This window comes from Ambystoma mexicanum, unplaced genomic scaffold, assembly GCF_040938575.1.
Source record: "Ambystoma mexicanum isolate Mex_15411 unplaced genomic scaffold, UKY_AmexF1_1 Mex_scaf26, whole genome shotgun sequence".
NCBI lineage: Eukaryota > Metazoa > Chordata > Amphibia > Caudata > Ambystomatidae > Ambystoma > Ambystoma mexicanum.
Genome location: NW_027182440.1, coordinates 1,849,285 through 1,864,156, shown reverse-complemented (window position 1 = coordinate 1,864,156; position 14,872 = coordinate 1,849,285). Strand labels below are relative to the sequence as shown.

At 47.4% G+C, this 14,872-nt stretch overlaps 1 protein-coding gene across 3 annotated transcripts in view; it reads right to left on the bottom strand.

Moving 5' to 3' along the window:
* Positions 1 to 14,872, bottom strand: part of LOC138557981 (zinc finger protein RFP-like) — a 250,146-nt gene that overhangs the window by 141,197 nt on the left and 94,077 nt on the right. For all 3 annotated transcript variants that reach the window (XM_069642638.1, XM_069642639.1, XM_069642640.1), the window contains exon 4: positions 13,360 to 13,578. In XM_069642638.1, the coding sequence (XP_069498739.1) occupies positions 13,360 to 13,578 (219 nt within the window). The remainder of the gene's footprint in view (positions 1 to 13,359; positions 13,579 to 14,872) is intronic.

The window sequence follows — 14,872 nt, the reverse complement described above, 5'->3', positions numbered from 1 at the left end:
AAGCGTTCACTATTCTCCGGAGGATGGGAGCAAAAATATCTTTGTGTTGGAGAATGATACCAGGAGGCAGGATATTTTCTGCGCAAGTGGTAGGTTTCATGCTATTCAGCACCTCCAACATATCTGCCTCTGAGATGGGGTCGAATTTATAGAGTTGTTCTCTGGCAGATACCTTCACTTCAATGGGGCAGGTCTCCTGTTTAGAAGAAGTTCTGGCCTTGATAATGTTTTGTCTCGCCTTTTCCGTTTTGGCTTGAAATGCATTAAGCACCATATTACAGTCCTCCTCAGATGGCGTGAATGGGGGGTAAGAGATGCAGGTTTTTCAATACTCTTCAAGATGTTGAAGAGTTTGCTTGTATTATTGTCAGCAAGCTCGATTTCCGCGTTGAAGAAGTTGGCCTTAGCTGACTTGATTTTCTCTTTATATTCCATTTCCTTCCTTTTCTAGCTCGCTTTACTATCTGCCGATTTATCTGTGATCCATTTTCTTTCCAAAGTCCGTTTTTCCTTCTTCAATGAAAGAAGCTCTGGTGTATAACATTTTTGGCTGTTACTATTTCTCCTAGTTAGCTTGGTGGTAAGCGGTGCCACGGATTCTACTAACTCAAGTAAGTGTTTATTATATTTGTCTAGCAATTCGACACATGAGTCGTGATCCTGAAAGGAGCACAGAATTTTGTCCAGGCAGGGCTTGAGCTGAAGGTCATTTACATTCTTAAAGTTTCTGATTTCTGCCTTAATGTGAGGGTTTTGCTTATGAGCATAGCAGGGCAGTTTCAGGTTAGCCGATATCAGAGGATGGTCACTCCAAATGCAGGGAGTGGTGCTACAGTTTGGTAATGAAATGTTGTGACCACACAGCCAGTCTAACTGGTTTCCCTGAGGGCTAGTGGGATCTTTATTAAGAACTATGAAGTCAAGGTTATTCAAAGCTTTTTCCAGCGCTATAGCCCCTTTGTCCTTCTTATTGCCTTGCCAGAGGTTCCAGTCTCCATAACGACCGTTGACACGTTGATGGATCTCAAAGTGTTTAAGTGAGAGCAAAGTTCCAGTGGGAAGTCTGAGACCAATGACGGTGGTCTGTAGATAGCTATCAAGTTAAGGCAATTGTTGGGTGAAAAAATCAATTTGAGGTGTAGGGCTTCGCACCCGCTGAATCCTACAGATACCTTGAAAAGTTTAAGGCTGTTCTTGGCAATAATTGTGTGACATGGGTAAATCCATTTGGGTCCTCTGTGGGACTCATGCTCCCTTGTACAGACTCCCCCCCAGACTGCTCCGGGGTGGTGTTGTGGTAGGAGTCGCCAGGTGTGAACTGGGGGACGGGCGGGATTTGGTGTTGCAGGTAGGTCCGAGGAGTCGTCCTCGACAGGCACACACACCTGGCCCTGCACGTCATCATCTGTCAGAGGTGCCGTAGCTGCCGCCTCCCCAACAGAGATGTTCTCTGCAGATTGTGCCCCATCGCCCACTGTCTCCTGTGCAGGTGTCACAGGTGTTGTGGGGACTGTGGTGATGGGCTTTAGCGGCACCAGTGCTGTGGCATCCTGGGCTGTTTTGTTCTTCAGTGCCAGTTGTGCCTTGTCTGGGCCTTTCGAAGTGGAAGGCCTGTTGCCTTCATCACGGACCCTCTTCCGGGGTGTAGTAGCCTGTGGGGGTGAGTCCCGGGCCTCGCTGTCAGGATCTGAGCCAATGGGGGACCAAGAGAGGGATGGCTTGAGTGATGGCTTGACAAGCATCATGCATACATTTGTATTATTTCTCTTCTACACATTAGAGGGGATTTGGCAGTGGAGTTTTGATGATCACGTTGCTTGCTATATGGGTGGAGCACGCAGGCATCCGTCGGGGTCACTCATGTTGGGGCGGGCGTATGTTATGTGACATGCATTTCTGTTGTGGCCTGCGTGCAGTGTGACTTATGCCATTTTCATATTTGTGTGGCGTGTGTCAGGTATGGCATTGCCATGCTGCAGGCATGTGCATGTGTCTGTGCTGCGTACGACATCTAGGCAGGGAATGTGTATGTATTGGGCCATGCATGGCCTCTTTAGACAGACACATTGGTGGACTATCATCATACTTTGCTTTACAGTGTTTTCTTAGGACACTCACCTCCTTCCGCCGATGAGGTGGCGCCACGCTCCATCTCGCCCACACCTTAGATGGCCTCGATTCCATCCGTGCTGGCGCAGATCTCCTCCCACCGGCTTAGCTTTATTGGTGAGCTTGCTCCTCCACCAGTAGCCATGGCCTGGCTCCTGTTTGCGGACAGGATGTTCCTGACTCGTAGGCGCAGGTCATCCCATCTCTTCCGGACATCCTTTATTGTGCGGGGGGTGTTGCCTACCGCGCTGACTCTTTGGGCAATAAGTTCCCAGATTTATTTTTTCTTTATCACTGCTTCTCTATTGAGGCTGTTTGCGAAAACAACCTCGCCATTGTCAGCCAGGGTCTCAGCCAGCATTGTTAGTTCATCTTCATTAAAGTGCTCTTTGCGCTGGCGGGCGGTGCCATTTTTTACTGCCTTGGGCATGATTTTGTTGTGGGAGGTTGATGTCTGTAGTCAGCAATATGCTCCAGGTCCTGAGTGCTGAGTGTGGCAATGGATTGTGTTTTTCAAGATGGCCGCTGTGCTCTTTCCCGTTCCTGTGCGATGGCGCTACTTCCGGTTCCGCTAATTTACCGGCACCGCTAATAGTAGTCCCCGCTGATAGTGGTCACCGCTAATGGCGTTTCCATTGATGCCGGTAGTGCTGTCTGTGCTTTCCATGATGCGGCTAAGGGCCTATTTTTGGACTATAACGGCATGTCTGTTATGTCATTACCGGCATGGCGCAAAGCTTGTGCACGCAAACTTGTAATAGCCCTCTATTAGCGGGCTCTTTACTAAACGGACACGGAATTTGCTCCATGCCGGTAAGGACTGTTACTTACCTCCAACCTCGTAATGACCCCCTGGGCCTCATTACGAGGTTGGAGGCAGCCATGGAGCTATTAGCTGCCTCCAAAACCCTTCCGACTCCGCCCTGGTGAATGCAGCAATTACCGGTCCATTCCAAGGTCGGAGGGACTGGTAATTCCCCATTCACCAGAGCCATTCCCCTTCCTATTTGAGCCCCCATAGGGCTCAATGGGAATGGGGAAGGCGCTAATAACGTTACCGCATATTGCAGTACCGTTATTAGCTCTGGAGTCCCTTTGCGGGTCCCGTCCTCAACGGCTGGAAAAACCAGGCGTTAAGGGAGGACCCGCAAAAGGAACTCGTAGTACTGCGCTAAAAGATTACCGGCACCGGTGCCGGTAAACCCTTAGCGCCCACCTCGTAATGTGCCTTAAAATTGTAATATTGCTAACTGTGTACAATGGAGTCAAACAAAAAGAAACAGGTGGTGCTGCAGATGTTTACTTTGTGTAAATTGGGAAAAGGCACCTTTGACAGATTTGGAAGATAAAAAGGAGGACTGATGCCTGACATTTAAGAAATAAAGTCAATTGACAGATTGCATTGTCAGGAATAAAGAGACAAAGGGGTCGATTCATAGAATTCAGCGCAGAAGTAGTGCACGCGCCTAGAGCAGAGAGGGAGTGTGCGCCAGGCGCAGCGCAAAATAGGATTTAGGCGCACAGCGTATTAATGGATTTCCCTAGCCATTTGCAGTCGTGGCGCAGCGAACATCCAGCAGTGCCAGTTACGGCCCCAAGAATGCCCGTTGCGCCAGAAAAAGCCAGAGAAAATCCCAATATGGCGCAAAGGGCAGCGCTAACCCTGGACCATCTTACAGCCCCACCTTCAACGTAATCGCGTGAAAAACTATGCATAGCTCGCTCATGGCAGCCAAAACGCGTGAAAATGTACTCACACACCCCCTTCAATGCGCGTACCCCGCTCGCGCCAGCAAAAACACGTGAAAATCTCCCAGCGCTCCCCCTTGAATACGTGTACCCTGGTCGTGGGTTCCCTTGGTAACCCAAGTCGCACTCCTGTTTCATTGGCTAGGTGACTGTCCTGCCAGGACAGCCACACTGTTGTGTGATTGACAGCCAGGCTGTTTGAATGGGGGAAAACTGCATAAAATCAGGTCTCTGGGTCTGGAAAGGCAGAGTCACCACTGGAATGAAAGAACCAACGAGGAGCTGACGGAAGAGGACCCCTTCCACGACTGAACCGCCCGGTGAAGCCCTGCTGCAGGCCCGAATCCTCGAACTCCAACGACAGAGAAGATCCTCCAGGAATCTTCTTCCCCTGAGCTGGTGGGACCAATTAGTTTGCCCAAGCTGCAAGCCAGAACTCCCTCCTCTGGTTGAATTTACTGTACAGAGCTACAGTGGGCTGGATAGCCAGGAAGGTCGGACCCTGCTTGGATTTTAAGGAGCGCACCTTTTATTCGTTGCTTTGCTCTGCTGCTAGTTTCTTCCCTGGGCAGTGCAGGACCCTCTAGTCTTCCTACTTCATGTCAGTCCGACAGTCACTTCAGGAACTGTGAGACTGCAGGAACTGCCAGGAATGTCCGCCTCAGCTACAGCTTCTTCTCCATTTAAAGGTACTGTGCAAATCCGGTTGTTCGTTTCGTCCAGCTGCGGTGAAAGTGTGTGAAAACTTTCTCCAATCCGAGGGCTTGACCTTCTCTACTCTTTAAACTAACTTTTCTGCCGACCAACTTCATCTGGAACTCTTGGCAAAGACTTAACCGCAAACTACACTGAACTGTGTGATCTTGAGCAAAAGACTTTTGTCCTACTGACGTTGGCCCTAAGCCTTGTTGATATGATTCCATCACTGTAGTTCCTCTTTCTAGATTGCCTTGCTTACTTACCTGTTGGTGCTGCTCAATTTCTGCCTAACTTTGTCTTTCCCTCCCTTTTTAAATTACTAGAGTGCCATTTTGCTCTCACTTCATTTTGTGAGCTTAACTTGTCTGGAAACTATTGGGAGTGGTGTGGAGTATTAAGAGTTTGATTTTTTAACTGCTTTACTTTAGTGAAATGTTACACAACTGATGTGTAAATAAATGTATATTCTTTTACTCAGAAACCTGAGTCAGTGTTTGTTTGAATCATAGTAATTGCTGTCCTTTGTGTAACTATTCATACTTCTTACTTGCTCTTGAGATAAGGCTGGCTGCTCAGCCATCGCTACCACTTATACTGTGTAGTACAGGCTTGTACCAAAGGTGAATTTGTACTGTCACTTGTAGTCTTAATTGTGTGTGGTGTTCCCAAAGGGTACTGCACATGATTCTGCCTAACACTGGTGTACAGCGGTGAGGATCAAGTATAGTGATTACCCTTAGAGTGCTGCTATTACCTTGCATCAACTAACCACAAGGCTAAACATCACTAAAAAGCAACATTAATCATGTCTGATATGGAAAGCTACAGTCAGGAGACCCTCCTCAGTTACACTGTGGATTATTTAAAACATCTGTGTAGAGAAAGTAATCTCTCTGCCAAAGGCAAAACATCTGAATTAAATGAAAAGTTTGAACCAAAGTCTGGGGAGTGGGTCTGAAATACCTGACTCTCCAGCAAATGTGGAAAATCATGAGGATGATAATGTGTCTATTTCTGATGAGTTAGAGGAAGTAAATGTGTCTCCTAAAGTAGGCCTCACTGCTCCCTCACCTGCTCAGCAACCTCAACCTTTGTCCACTAGGACCCCATCAGGTCCTACACTCAGTCCTGGATTCATTGTTCTAGAAAAGATGGGGCTTGAACTGGAATTGCAAACGCTTAAATGCTCAAACTGAACAAAAGCATCAAGAACTTAAGCTCAGAGAAATGGAGTTGAATCGTGAACTAGAAATGAAAAGGTTATCTCTTGAAAATGCTTCTCTCCCAGAGTCTTCTAGGTCTTCCACTCCTAAGAGACCCTGTATGCCCAAAGACATTGTGGGTATGTATGAGGTTAAGCTTGATATTTTGGCAATGTTTGAGTATAGCAAAAACAAAGAGGTGATGGCTGGAAGGTTTAGACTTAATCTTAACCACTGGCAATGCTCTGGGCAACCCTCCAGACCACCGTTCTTCGCCTGCCAAGCCATTACAGAAGGGGAAGACCATATGCAAATCAGGCTTGGCCCCATCCCAAGAGGGGCAGTCCAGCCCGAACTGCTAGGCCACATCCCTTCTGCACGAGACCACAAGCATTCCCAAACATGTTTCGCCCTTGTTGGGGCTCATCAGTGAGGAGTAGCTTGGGTCTCTAGGCCCAGCAGGCACGGGACCCACGTCTGGGCATACCCGTCCCACTCGGGGTGACATAGCAAAAACAAAGAGGTGATGGCTGGAAGGTTTAGACTTAATCTTAACCACTGGCAATGCTCTGGGCAACCCTCCAGAATGTTTGAGTATAGCCATGGGATTCAAGACATTACAGGGAATCAGTTGCTTCCCTGGCTCGTCCCTAGGCTACCCACTGTTGCATCTGATGTTGTGATAGAGTTGGGGAGGTGGATAGGAGGGATTATGAGTGTGTGAAGCTAGCTTTAACTGCTAGATTTGGGAAGACACCTTCCCAGTACCTTAAGAGGTTTAGAACCCTCAAAAAGCATGATGGTACCCCTTGGGCTACCTGGGTATGTGAATGTTTGAAAAACTTAGATGGTTGGGTTAAGGGTTACAGAGTAAACACTTATGAAGGAGTGAGATATCTTGTTATGTTGCAGTCTATTTTTGATGTCTGCTCGCCTGAACTCAGACAGAACTTGGCTGATTCTAAGGAGATAGATCCAAAGAAGTTAGCTAAGGCTGCTGACTTGTGGGTTGCCAACATGACTACTTCCAAGGATTCTGGGGCTACTTAGAAGAAGGATGAGGGAAAGCAGCCAAAGAAAGATAACAAAGAGAATTCTAGTACCTCCATTCCAAAAGAGGGCCACAAACAGCAACATAAGGGTAAACCACAAGGGAAACTGAATCAGGCTAGTGCACCATCTGGACCCAAACCAGATGGAGTTCAGAACAAACCCTCATTTATCAAGATATTTGGGAAATGTTATGTTTGTTGGTCAACTGACAATGAGGATTCCAGATGTAAGGTAAACCATCAGTGGTCCACATTGTCTCTTTAGCCTTCTCCCCAGAGGAAGAAGTACCTATGGCAAGTGGAAACATTCACCTACTGGCTGATGAACCCATGAGAGTCTCAGCTAGTGTGTCTTTAGTGTCCCTGGGCTTGTGGGAACAACAGAATTTAGATGTCTATAATTCCATCCCAGATAACACTAAAGAGTATTATAAAGATAGTGGGCCTCATTACGAGGTTGGAGGTAGCCATGGAGCTATTAGCTATTAGCTCCATGGCTGCCTCCAAAACCCTTCCGACTCCGCCCTGGTGAATGGAGCAATTACCTGTCCATTCCAAGGTCGCAGGGACCGGTAATTCCCCATTCACTAGAGCCATTCCCCATTCCTATTTGAGCCCCCATAGGGCTCAATGGGAATGGGGAATGCGCTAATAACGGTACTGCAAATTGCGGTACCGTTATTAGCTCAGGAGTCCCTTTGCGGGTCCTGTCCTCGACGGCTGGAAAACCAGGCGTTTAGAGAGGATCCGCAAAGGGAACTCGTAGTAGGGCACTAAGGACCTTTACAAAAAGAAATAGCGAATAAACCCAACCGGAACCAAATAAAAATAAAAGGGGTCCAGCGGGTTTAGAGTTTGAGGCTACCACCATAGCCTCTAACTATACGGGGCTATTTTCATAGCTCGTGGTAGAAAGAAAAGGGTAGATACCACTGCCACCAGCCAAATCTTAGAGAAAGGGGAACAAACTAAGGTTCCATGAGAATCAGACAAAAGGGGTTAACTATTAACCCCTCCAGTAGTCTATCAGAAGATACGGTGCACTGGGTCTGTAAATTTAAAAAGACTAGTAAAGTCAATGGCAACTTTACATGTTCTGGGGGACAGTAGTCAGCCCCAGAAAATGGAGTTTAAAGTGGGAAGTCTGAAAAGACAACCCTGTGTCACTGCACTGAAGGTGCTGTGTGACACACAGTAAAAAGATGATGCCGATGGAGTTGGTGAGACTCCATATCCATGAACACAAAAATGTACAACAAACAGCAAAACACATGTAAGAGTGGGAAAAAAGGCTCACACTCTTACTAGGTGAAAAAAAATAAACCCTAGAAATCCAGCAAAGCTGCTGAGGGACTCATTAGGTAAGGGAAATTAGCCATTCTGGAGAACTCTCCCTAACAATGATGTATCATGCAGCATCTCACTCCATGAGTTCCTCTCCTCTCCGTTCACACTTACTCTATCCCTGTTTCAAGGTGTCGGTGTACACTATGTATCATACATCGTCTTAATCCATGAGTTCCTCTCCTGTCTGCTCACATTCCTTCTCTCTCTCTGTTTCAAGGTGTCAGTGTACAAAATGTATCATGCAGTGTCTCTCTCTATGAGTTCCTCTGCTCTTTGCTCAAAATTCTTCTCTTTCCCTGTTTCAAGGTGTGGGTGCACACTATGTATCATGCATCTTCTCACTCCATGAGTTCTTCTCCCCTCTGCTCACACTCCTCTATCCCTGTATCACTCTTTCAGTGTACAGAATGTATCATGCAGTGTCTCTCCATGAGTTCCTCTCCTCTCTGCTGACACTCCTCTATCCCTGTATCACTCTTTCAGTGTACAGCATGTATCATGCAGTGTCTCTCTCCATGAGTTCCTCTCCTCTCTGCTCACACTCCTCTATCCCTGTATCAATCTGTCATTGTACCCTATGTACGATGCAGTGTCTCTCTCCGTGAGTTCCTCTCCTCTCTGCTCACACTCCTCTATCCCTGTATCAATCTGTCATTATACCCTATGTACAATGCAGTGTCTCTCTCCATGAGTTCCACTCCTCTCTGTTCACACTCCTTCCCTCTCCCTGTTTCAAGGTGTCGGTGCACACTATGTATCATGGAGCATGTCACTCCATGAGTTCCTCTCCTCTCTGCTCACACTCATTCTCTATATCTGTTTCAAGGTGTCAGTGTAAAGCATGTATCATGCAATGTCTCACTCCATGAGTTCCTCTCTTCTTGGCTCACACTCATTCTCTATCCCTGTATCACTCTGTCAGTGTACTCCATGTATCATGCAGTGTCTCACCCCATGACTTCCTTTCCTCTCGGCTCACACTCATTCTCATTCTCTATTCCTGTTTCAAAGCATGAGTGTACACTATGTGTCATGCATCGTCTTAAATCATGAGTTCCTCACCTCTCTGCTTACACTCCTCTATCCCTGTATCACTCTGTCAGTGTACACTGTGTATCATGCAGTGTCTCTATCCATGAGTTCCTCTCCTCTCTGCTGACACTCCTCTATCCCTGTATCACTCTGTCAGTGTACAGAATGTATCATGCAGTGTCTCTCTCCATGAGTTCCTCTCTTCTCTGCTGACACTCCTCTATCCCTGTATCACTCTGTCAGTGTACAGCATGTATCATGCAATGTCTCACTCCATGAGTTCCTCTCCTCTCTGCTCACACTCCTTCTCTCTCTCTGTTTCAAGGTGTCGGTGCACACTATGTATCATGCAGCATGTCACTCCATGAGTTCCTCTCCTCTCTGCTCACACTCATTCTCTATATCTGTTTCAAGGTGTCAGTGCACACTATGTATCATGGAGCATGTCACTCCATGAGTTCCTCTCCTCTCTGCTCACACGCCTTCTCTCTCCCTGTTTCAAGGTGTCGGTGCACACTATGTATCATGGAGCATGTCACTCCATGAGTTCCTCTCCTCTCTGCTCACACTCATTCTCTATATCTGTTTCAAGGTGTCGGTGCACACTATGTATCATGGAGCATGTCACTCCATGAGTTCCTCTCCTCTCTGCTCACACTCATTCTCTATATCTGTTTCAAGGTGTCAGTGCACACTATGTATCATGGAGCATGTCACTCCATTAGTTCCTCTCCTCTCTGCTCACACGCCTTCTCTCTCCCTGTTTCAAGGTGTCGGTGCACACTATGTATCATGGAGCATGTCACTCCATGAGTTCCTCTCCTCTCTGCTCACATGCCTTCTCTCTCCCTGTTTCAAGGTGTCGGTGTACACCATGTATGTTATGATATACAGCATTTGTATAGCACCTTTTACCATTGGTAGGATTCCAAAGCGCTGTGGTTTGAATGCCCTCGGGGACCGCAGTCCAGGTCAGTAGAGAGAGTAGTGTAATACAAGGTACTTGGGTGCACTCGGTATGTGTGCAGCCAGTGTGCAATAGGTGGTGTGTAGCTGCATACTAGTGCTAGGTGTGATGTGGTGGTTTAGTGAGATCAGTAGAATGTGTGCAGCAAGACCAATGGACTTGGATTTCTGCATTCTGGCGGCAGTTGTTGTTGAGAACAATGTTATGTGAGCAGCTACGCTCTTTACAAGGTGTATAGCTGTGTTCTAAGACTATTGAGGTGGTCATGGAGGTGTGTAGGTATGTGTGCAGCTAGGCCTAATTAATCGAGGGGTGTGGCTGCATTCTACTGTTTGTTGGTGCAGAGGCAAGAGTTAGCATAGTGGTGGGTTTGAGTGTCTGTGTTTTCCAGGGGGACCTTGTTCCTGTACAGCTTCCAGTACCTGTCAAGGGGGTTGTATCTCACTAATTCTTATTGGGTTAGATTGTTTTGGCGAGGACTGACGGGTGGTGACAGGCACAACTGTACCAGAACTCATGTTTTTGCAGTATCATGTATCATGCAGCGTGTCAATCAATGAGTTCCTCTCTGCTATAACTCCTCTATTCCTGTATCACTCTGTCAGTGTACAGCAGGTATTATGCAGTGTCTCTCTCCATGAGTTCCCCTCCTCTCTGCTGACACTCCTCTATCCATGTATCACTCTGTGTGTGTACAGAATGTATCATGCAGTGCCTCTCTCCATGTGTTCCTCTCCTCTCTGCTCACACTTCCCTATCTCTGTATCACTCTGTCAGTGTACAGCATGTATCATGCAGTGTCTCTCTCCATGAGTTCCCCTCCTCTCTGCTGACACCCCTCTATCCATGTATCACTCTATGTGTGTACAGCATGTATCATGCAGTGTCTCTCTCAATGAGTGCCTCTCCTCTCTGCTCACACTTCCCTATCTCTGTATCACTCTGTCAGTGTACAGCATGTATCATGCAGTGTCTCTCTCCATGAGTTCCTCTCCTCTCTGCTCAAACTCCTCTATTCCTGTATCACTCTGTCAGTGTACAGAATGTATCATGCAGTGTCTCTCTCCATGTGTTCCTCTCCTCTCTGCTCACACTTCCCTATCTCTGTATCACTCTGTCAGTGTACAGCATGTATCATGCAGTGTCTCTCTCCATGAGTTCCCCTCCTCTCTGCTGACATTCCTCTATCCATGTATCACTCTGTGTGTGTACAGCATGTATCATGCAGTGTCTCTCTCCATGAGTGTCTCTCCTCTCTGCTCACACTTCCCTATCTCTGTATCGTTCTGTCAGTGTACAGCATGTATCATGCAGTGTCTCTCTCCATGAGTTCCCCTCCTCTCTGTTGACACTCCTCTATCCATGTATCACTCTGTGTGTGTACAGCATGTATCATGCAGTGTCTCTCTCTCCATGAGTGCCTCTCCTCTCTGCTCACACTTCCCTATCTCTGTATCACTCTGTCAGTGTACAGCAGGTATTATGCAGTGTCTCTCTCCATGAGTTCCCCTCCTCTCTGCTGACACTCCTCTATCCATGTATCACTCTGTGTGTGTACAGAATGTATCATGCAGTGCCTCTCTCCATGTGTTCCTCTCCTCTCTGCTCACACTTCCCTATCTCTGTATCACTCTGTCAGTGTACAGCATGTATCATGCAGTGTCTCTCTCCATGAGTTCCCCTCCTCTCTGCTGACACCCCTCTATCCATGTATCACTCTATGTGTGTACAGCATGTATCATGCAGTGTCTCTCTCAATGAGTGCCTCTCCTCTCTGCTCACACTTCCCTATCTCTGTATCACTCTGTCAGTGTACAGCATGTATCATGCAGTGTCTCTCTCCATGAGTTCCTCTCCTCTCTGCTCAAACTCCTCTATTCCTGTATCACTCTGTCAGTGTACAGAATGTATCATGCAGTGTCTCTCTCCATGTGTTCCTCTCCTCTCTGCTCACACTTCCCTATCTCTGTATCACTCTGTCAGTGTACAGCATGTATCATGCAGTGTCTCTCTCCATGAGTTCCCCTCCTCTCTGCTGACATTCCTCTATCCATGTATCACTCTGTGTGTGTACAGCATATATCATGCAGTGTCTCTCTCCATGAGTGTCTCTCCTCTCTGCTCACACTTCCCTATCTCTGTATCGTTCTGTCAGTGTACAGCATGTATCATGCAGTGTCTCTCTCCATGAGTTCCCCTCCTCTCTGTTGACACTCCTCTATCCATGTATCACTCTGTGTGTGTACAGCATGTATCATGCAGTGTCTCTCTCTCCATGAGTGCCTCTCCTCTCTGCTCACACTTCCCTATCTCTGTATCACTCTGTCAGTGTACAGCATGTATCATGCAGTGCCTCTCTCCATGAGTTCCTCTCCTCTCTGCTCAAACTCCTCTATTCCTGTATCACTCTGTCAGTGTACATAATGTATCATGCAGTGTCTCTCTCCATGAGTTCCTCTCCTCTCTGCTGACACTCCGCTATCCCTGTATGACTCTGTCAGTGCACAGCATGCCATGCAGTGTCTCACTCCATGAGTTCCTCTCTTCTCTGCTCACACTCCTTTCCTCACTGTCTTTCAAGGTATCAGTGTATACTTTTTATCATGTTGTGTCTTTTTTCCAAGAGTTTCTCGGGTGGCGCCTCACACTCATTCTCTATCACAGGATCAGTGCTCTTCGTGCCATGTATTGTCTCACCTCCACTTCACTGCTTCTCTCACTCCTCTCTCTTTGCATCAAGCTGGTAAAATAGCTCAGTGCGTTGAGCACTCGCAGCTGTGATCTGTGTGATATGCAGATTGAAGGTTAAAATCCTGGCAATGCCAACTCAGCCTCTCAATCTTCCGAATTTCAATAAATGAGTATCAATTTCGGTTGGGTGATATTGTATGTAAATATGTTCTATTTAAAGTGCTTTGGAGAAAGCGCTACATAAATAACACATAATTGTCAATGTGGCAGTGTGCAATATATAACCAAACAAGTGATGGGTGAAAGGTAATGAATACATCTGAACCACTGGCAATGCTCTGGACACCCTTCCACACCTCTGTTTTTTAGCCCGTCTGTGCCATTGCAAAAGGGGTCCAGCCAGTTGAAAATCTGTCAGGTACTGCCACCAATGGGAGCAGTTCAGCCCGAACTGCTAGGCCAGGCCCCCTCTGAGTCTCAATACGTGTCATGTCTTGCAGTGTCTTCTTACCTCTAAGAGTTCCTCCGCTGGATGCTCAGACTTCATTTCTACCTCATTAATGAGGGCATTGAGTGAGCAGATTTGATTGGATAATTTGGTTATTTTGCTGTTTTCAGCCTCAGTGATTTTCCGGTTCATCTCCTCCAGTCTCCTGTGCATGCCCTCTTCTTGTTCTTTCAGACTATGCCGTAGTTTCTCAAAGTCCTCCACTGTCTTTTCCAACATGTTCTGTAATGACAAGAAAATCACATGAACCAGGTCCCAGTACTCTGGGTGTGCATTTTAGGTCAGTGTCCTAAAGACACTCTGCACCAAGGTTATGTATGGGGGTCCTGCAGCCAAGGTCTGGGCCTAATTATATATAGGTAAGGGGAGGACAGAAAAGGGAACCAGAGATTGTGACCTACCAGCAAAATACTTACAAACGTGTAAGGCCAACACTGGCACAGCACATTAATTCGGGCTCCCTAGGACAGAGTATTATAATACTACACACTTACACATGATACTTACTATCCATCTAGAGGGTGGAGAATAATGTCTACACACAGCTCAATGCTTCCAGGAAATCTGGCTACATTTCAGAAACACTTACCAATGGTATTCCCAGAAAAAAACTGTTACACATTTCCAGATGCTGCGTGCAGTTATTCATTTTACTGGAGCGAAGAGAGGTACCTTAAACATCCCTAATAATTACCAAAAAAACAGGTTATTGGCCTAAACCTTCCTGAAGCCCATGAGGGACAGGATCAATGTACGGAGACAGGTAAGTACCAGTCACTTTAGGAGAGTTACTGGGCAGGTAGAAAATGGAATGAAGCCAAAGGTTAATCCAGTCTGTCTGACCCCATAGGTGAACATTCTGTGGCAGACAAACCCATGGCGGACCAGAGGGGAACCCGGTCAGGAGATTCATTGATCGGAGGAAGAACCAGAGGTCCCAGAGGAGGAAGCAGCAGAGCAGGAGGACCCTCCATGGTGCACCAGAGGGGAACCCGGTCAGGAGATTCACAGATCGAAGGAAGAACCAGAGGTCCCAGAGGAGGAAGCAGCAGAGCAGGAGGAGACAAACCCATGGCGGAGCAGAGGGCAACCCGGTCAGGAGAATCACAGATCGGAGGAAGAACCAGAGGTCCCAGAGGAGGAAGCAGCCGACCAGGAGGAGATAAACCCATGGCGGACCAGAGGGGAACCCAGTCAGGAGATTCACAGATCGAAGGAAGAACCAGAGGTCCCAGAGGAGGAAGCAGCAGAGCAGGAGGAGACAAACCCATGGCGGACCAGAGGGGAACCCGGTCACGAGATTCACAGATCGAAGGAAGAACCAGAGGTCCCAGAGGAGGAAGCAGCAGAGCAGGAGGACCCTCCATGGTGCACCAGAGGGGAACCCGGTCAGGAGATTCACAGATCGGAGGAAGAACCAGAGGTCCCAGAGGAGGAAGCAGCAGAGCAGGAGGACCCTCCATGGTGCACCAGAGGGGAACCCGGTCAGGAGATTCATAGATCGAAGGAAGAACCA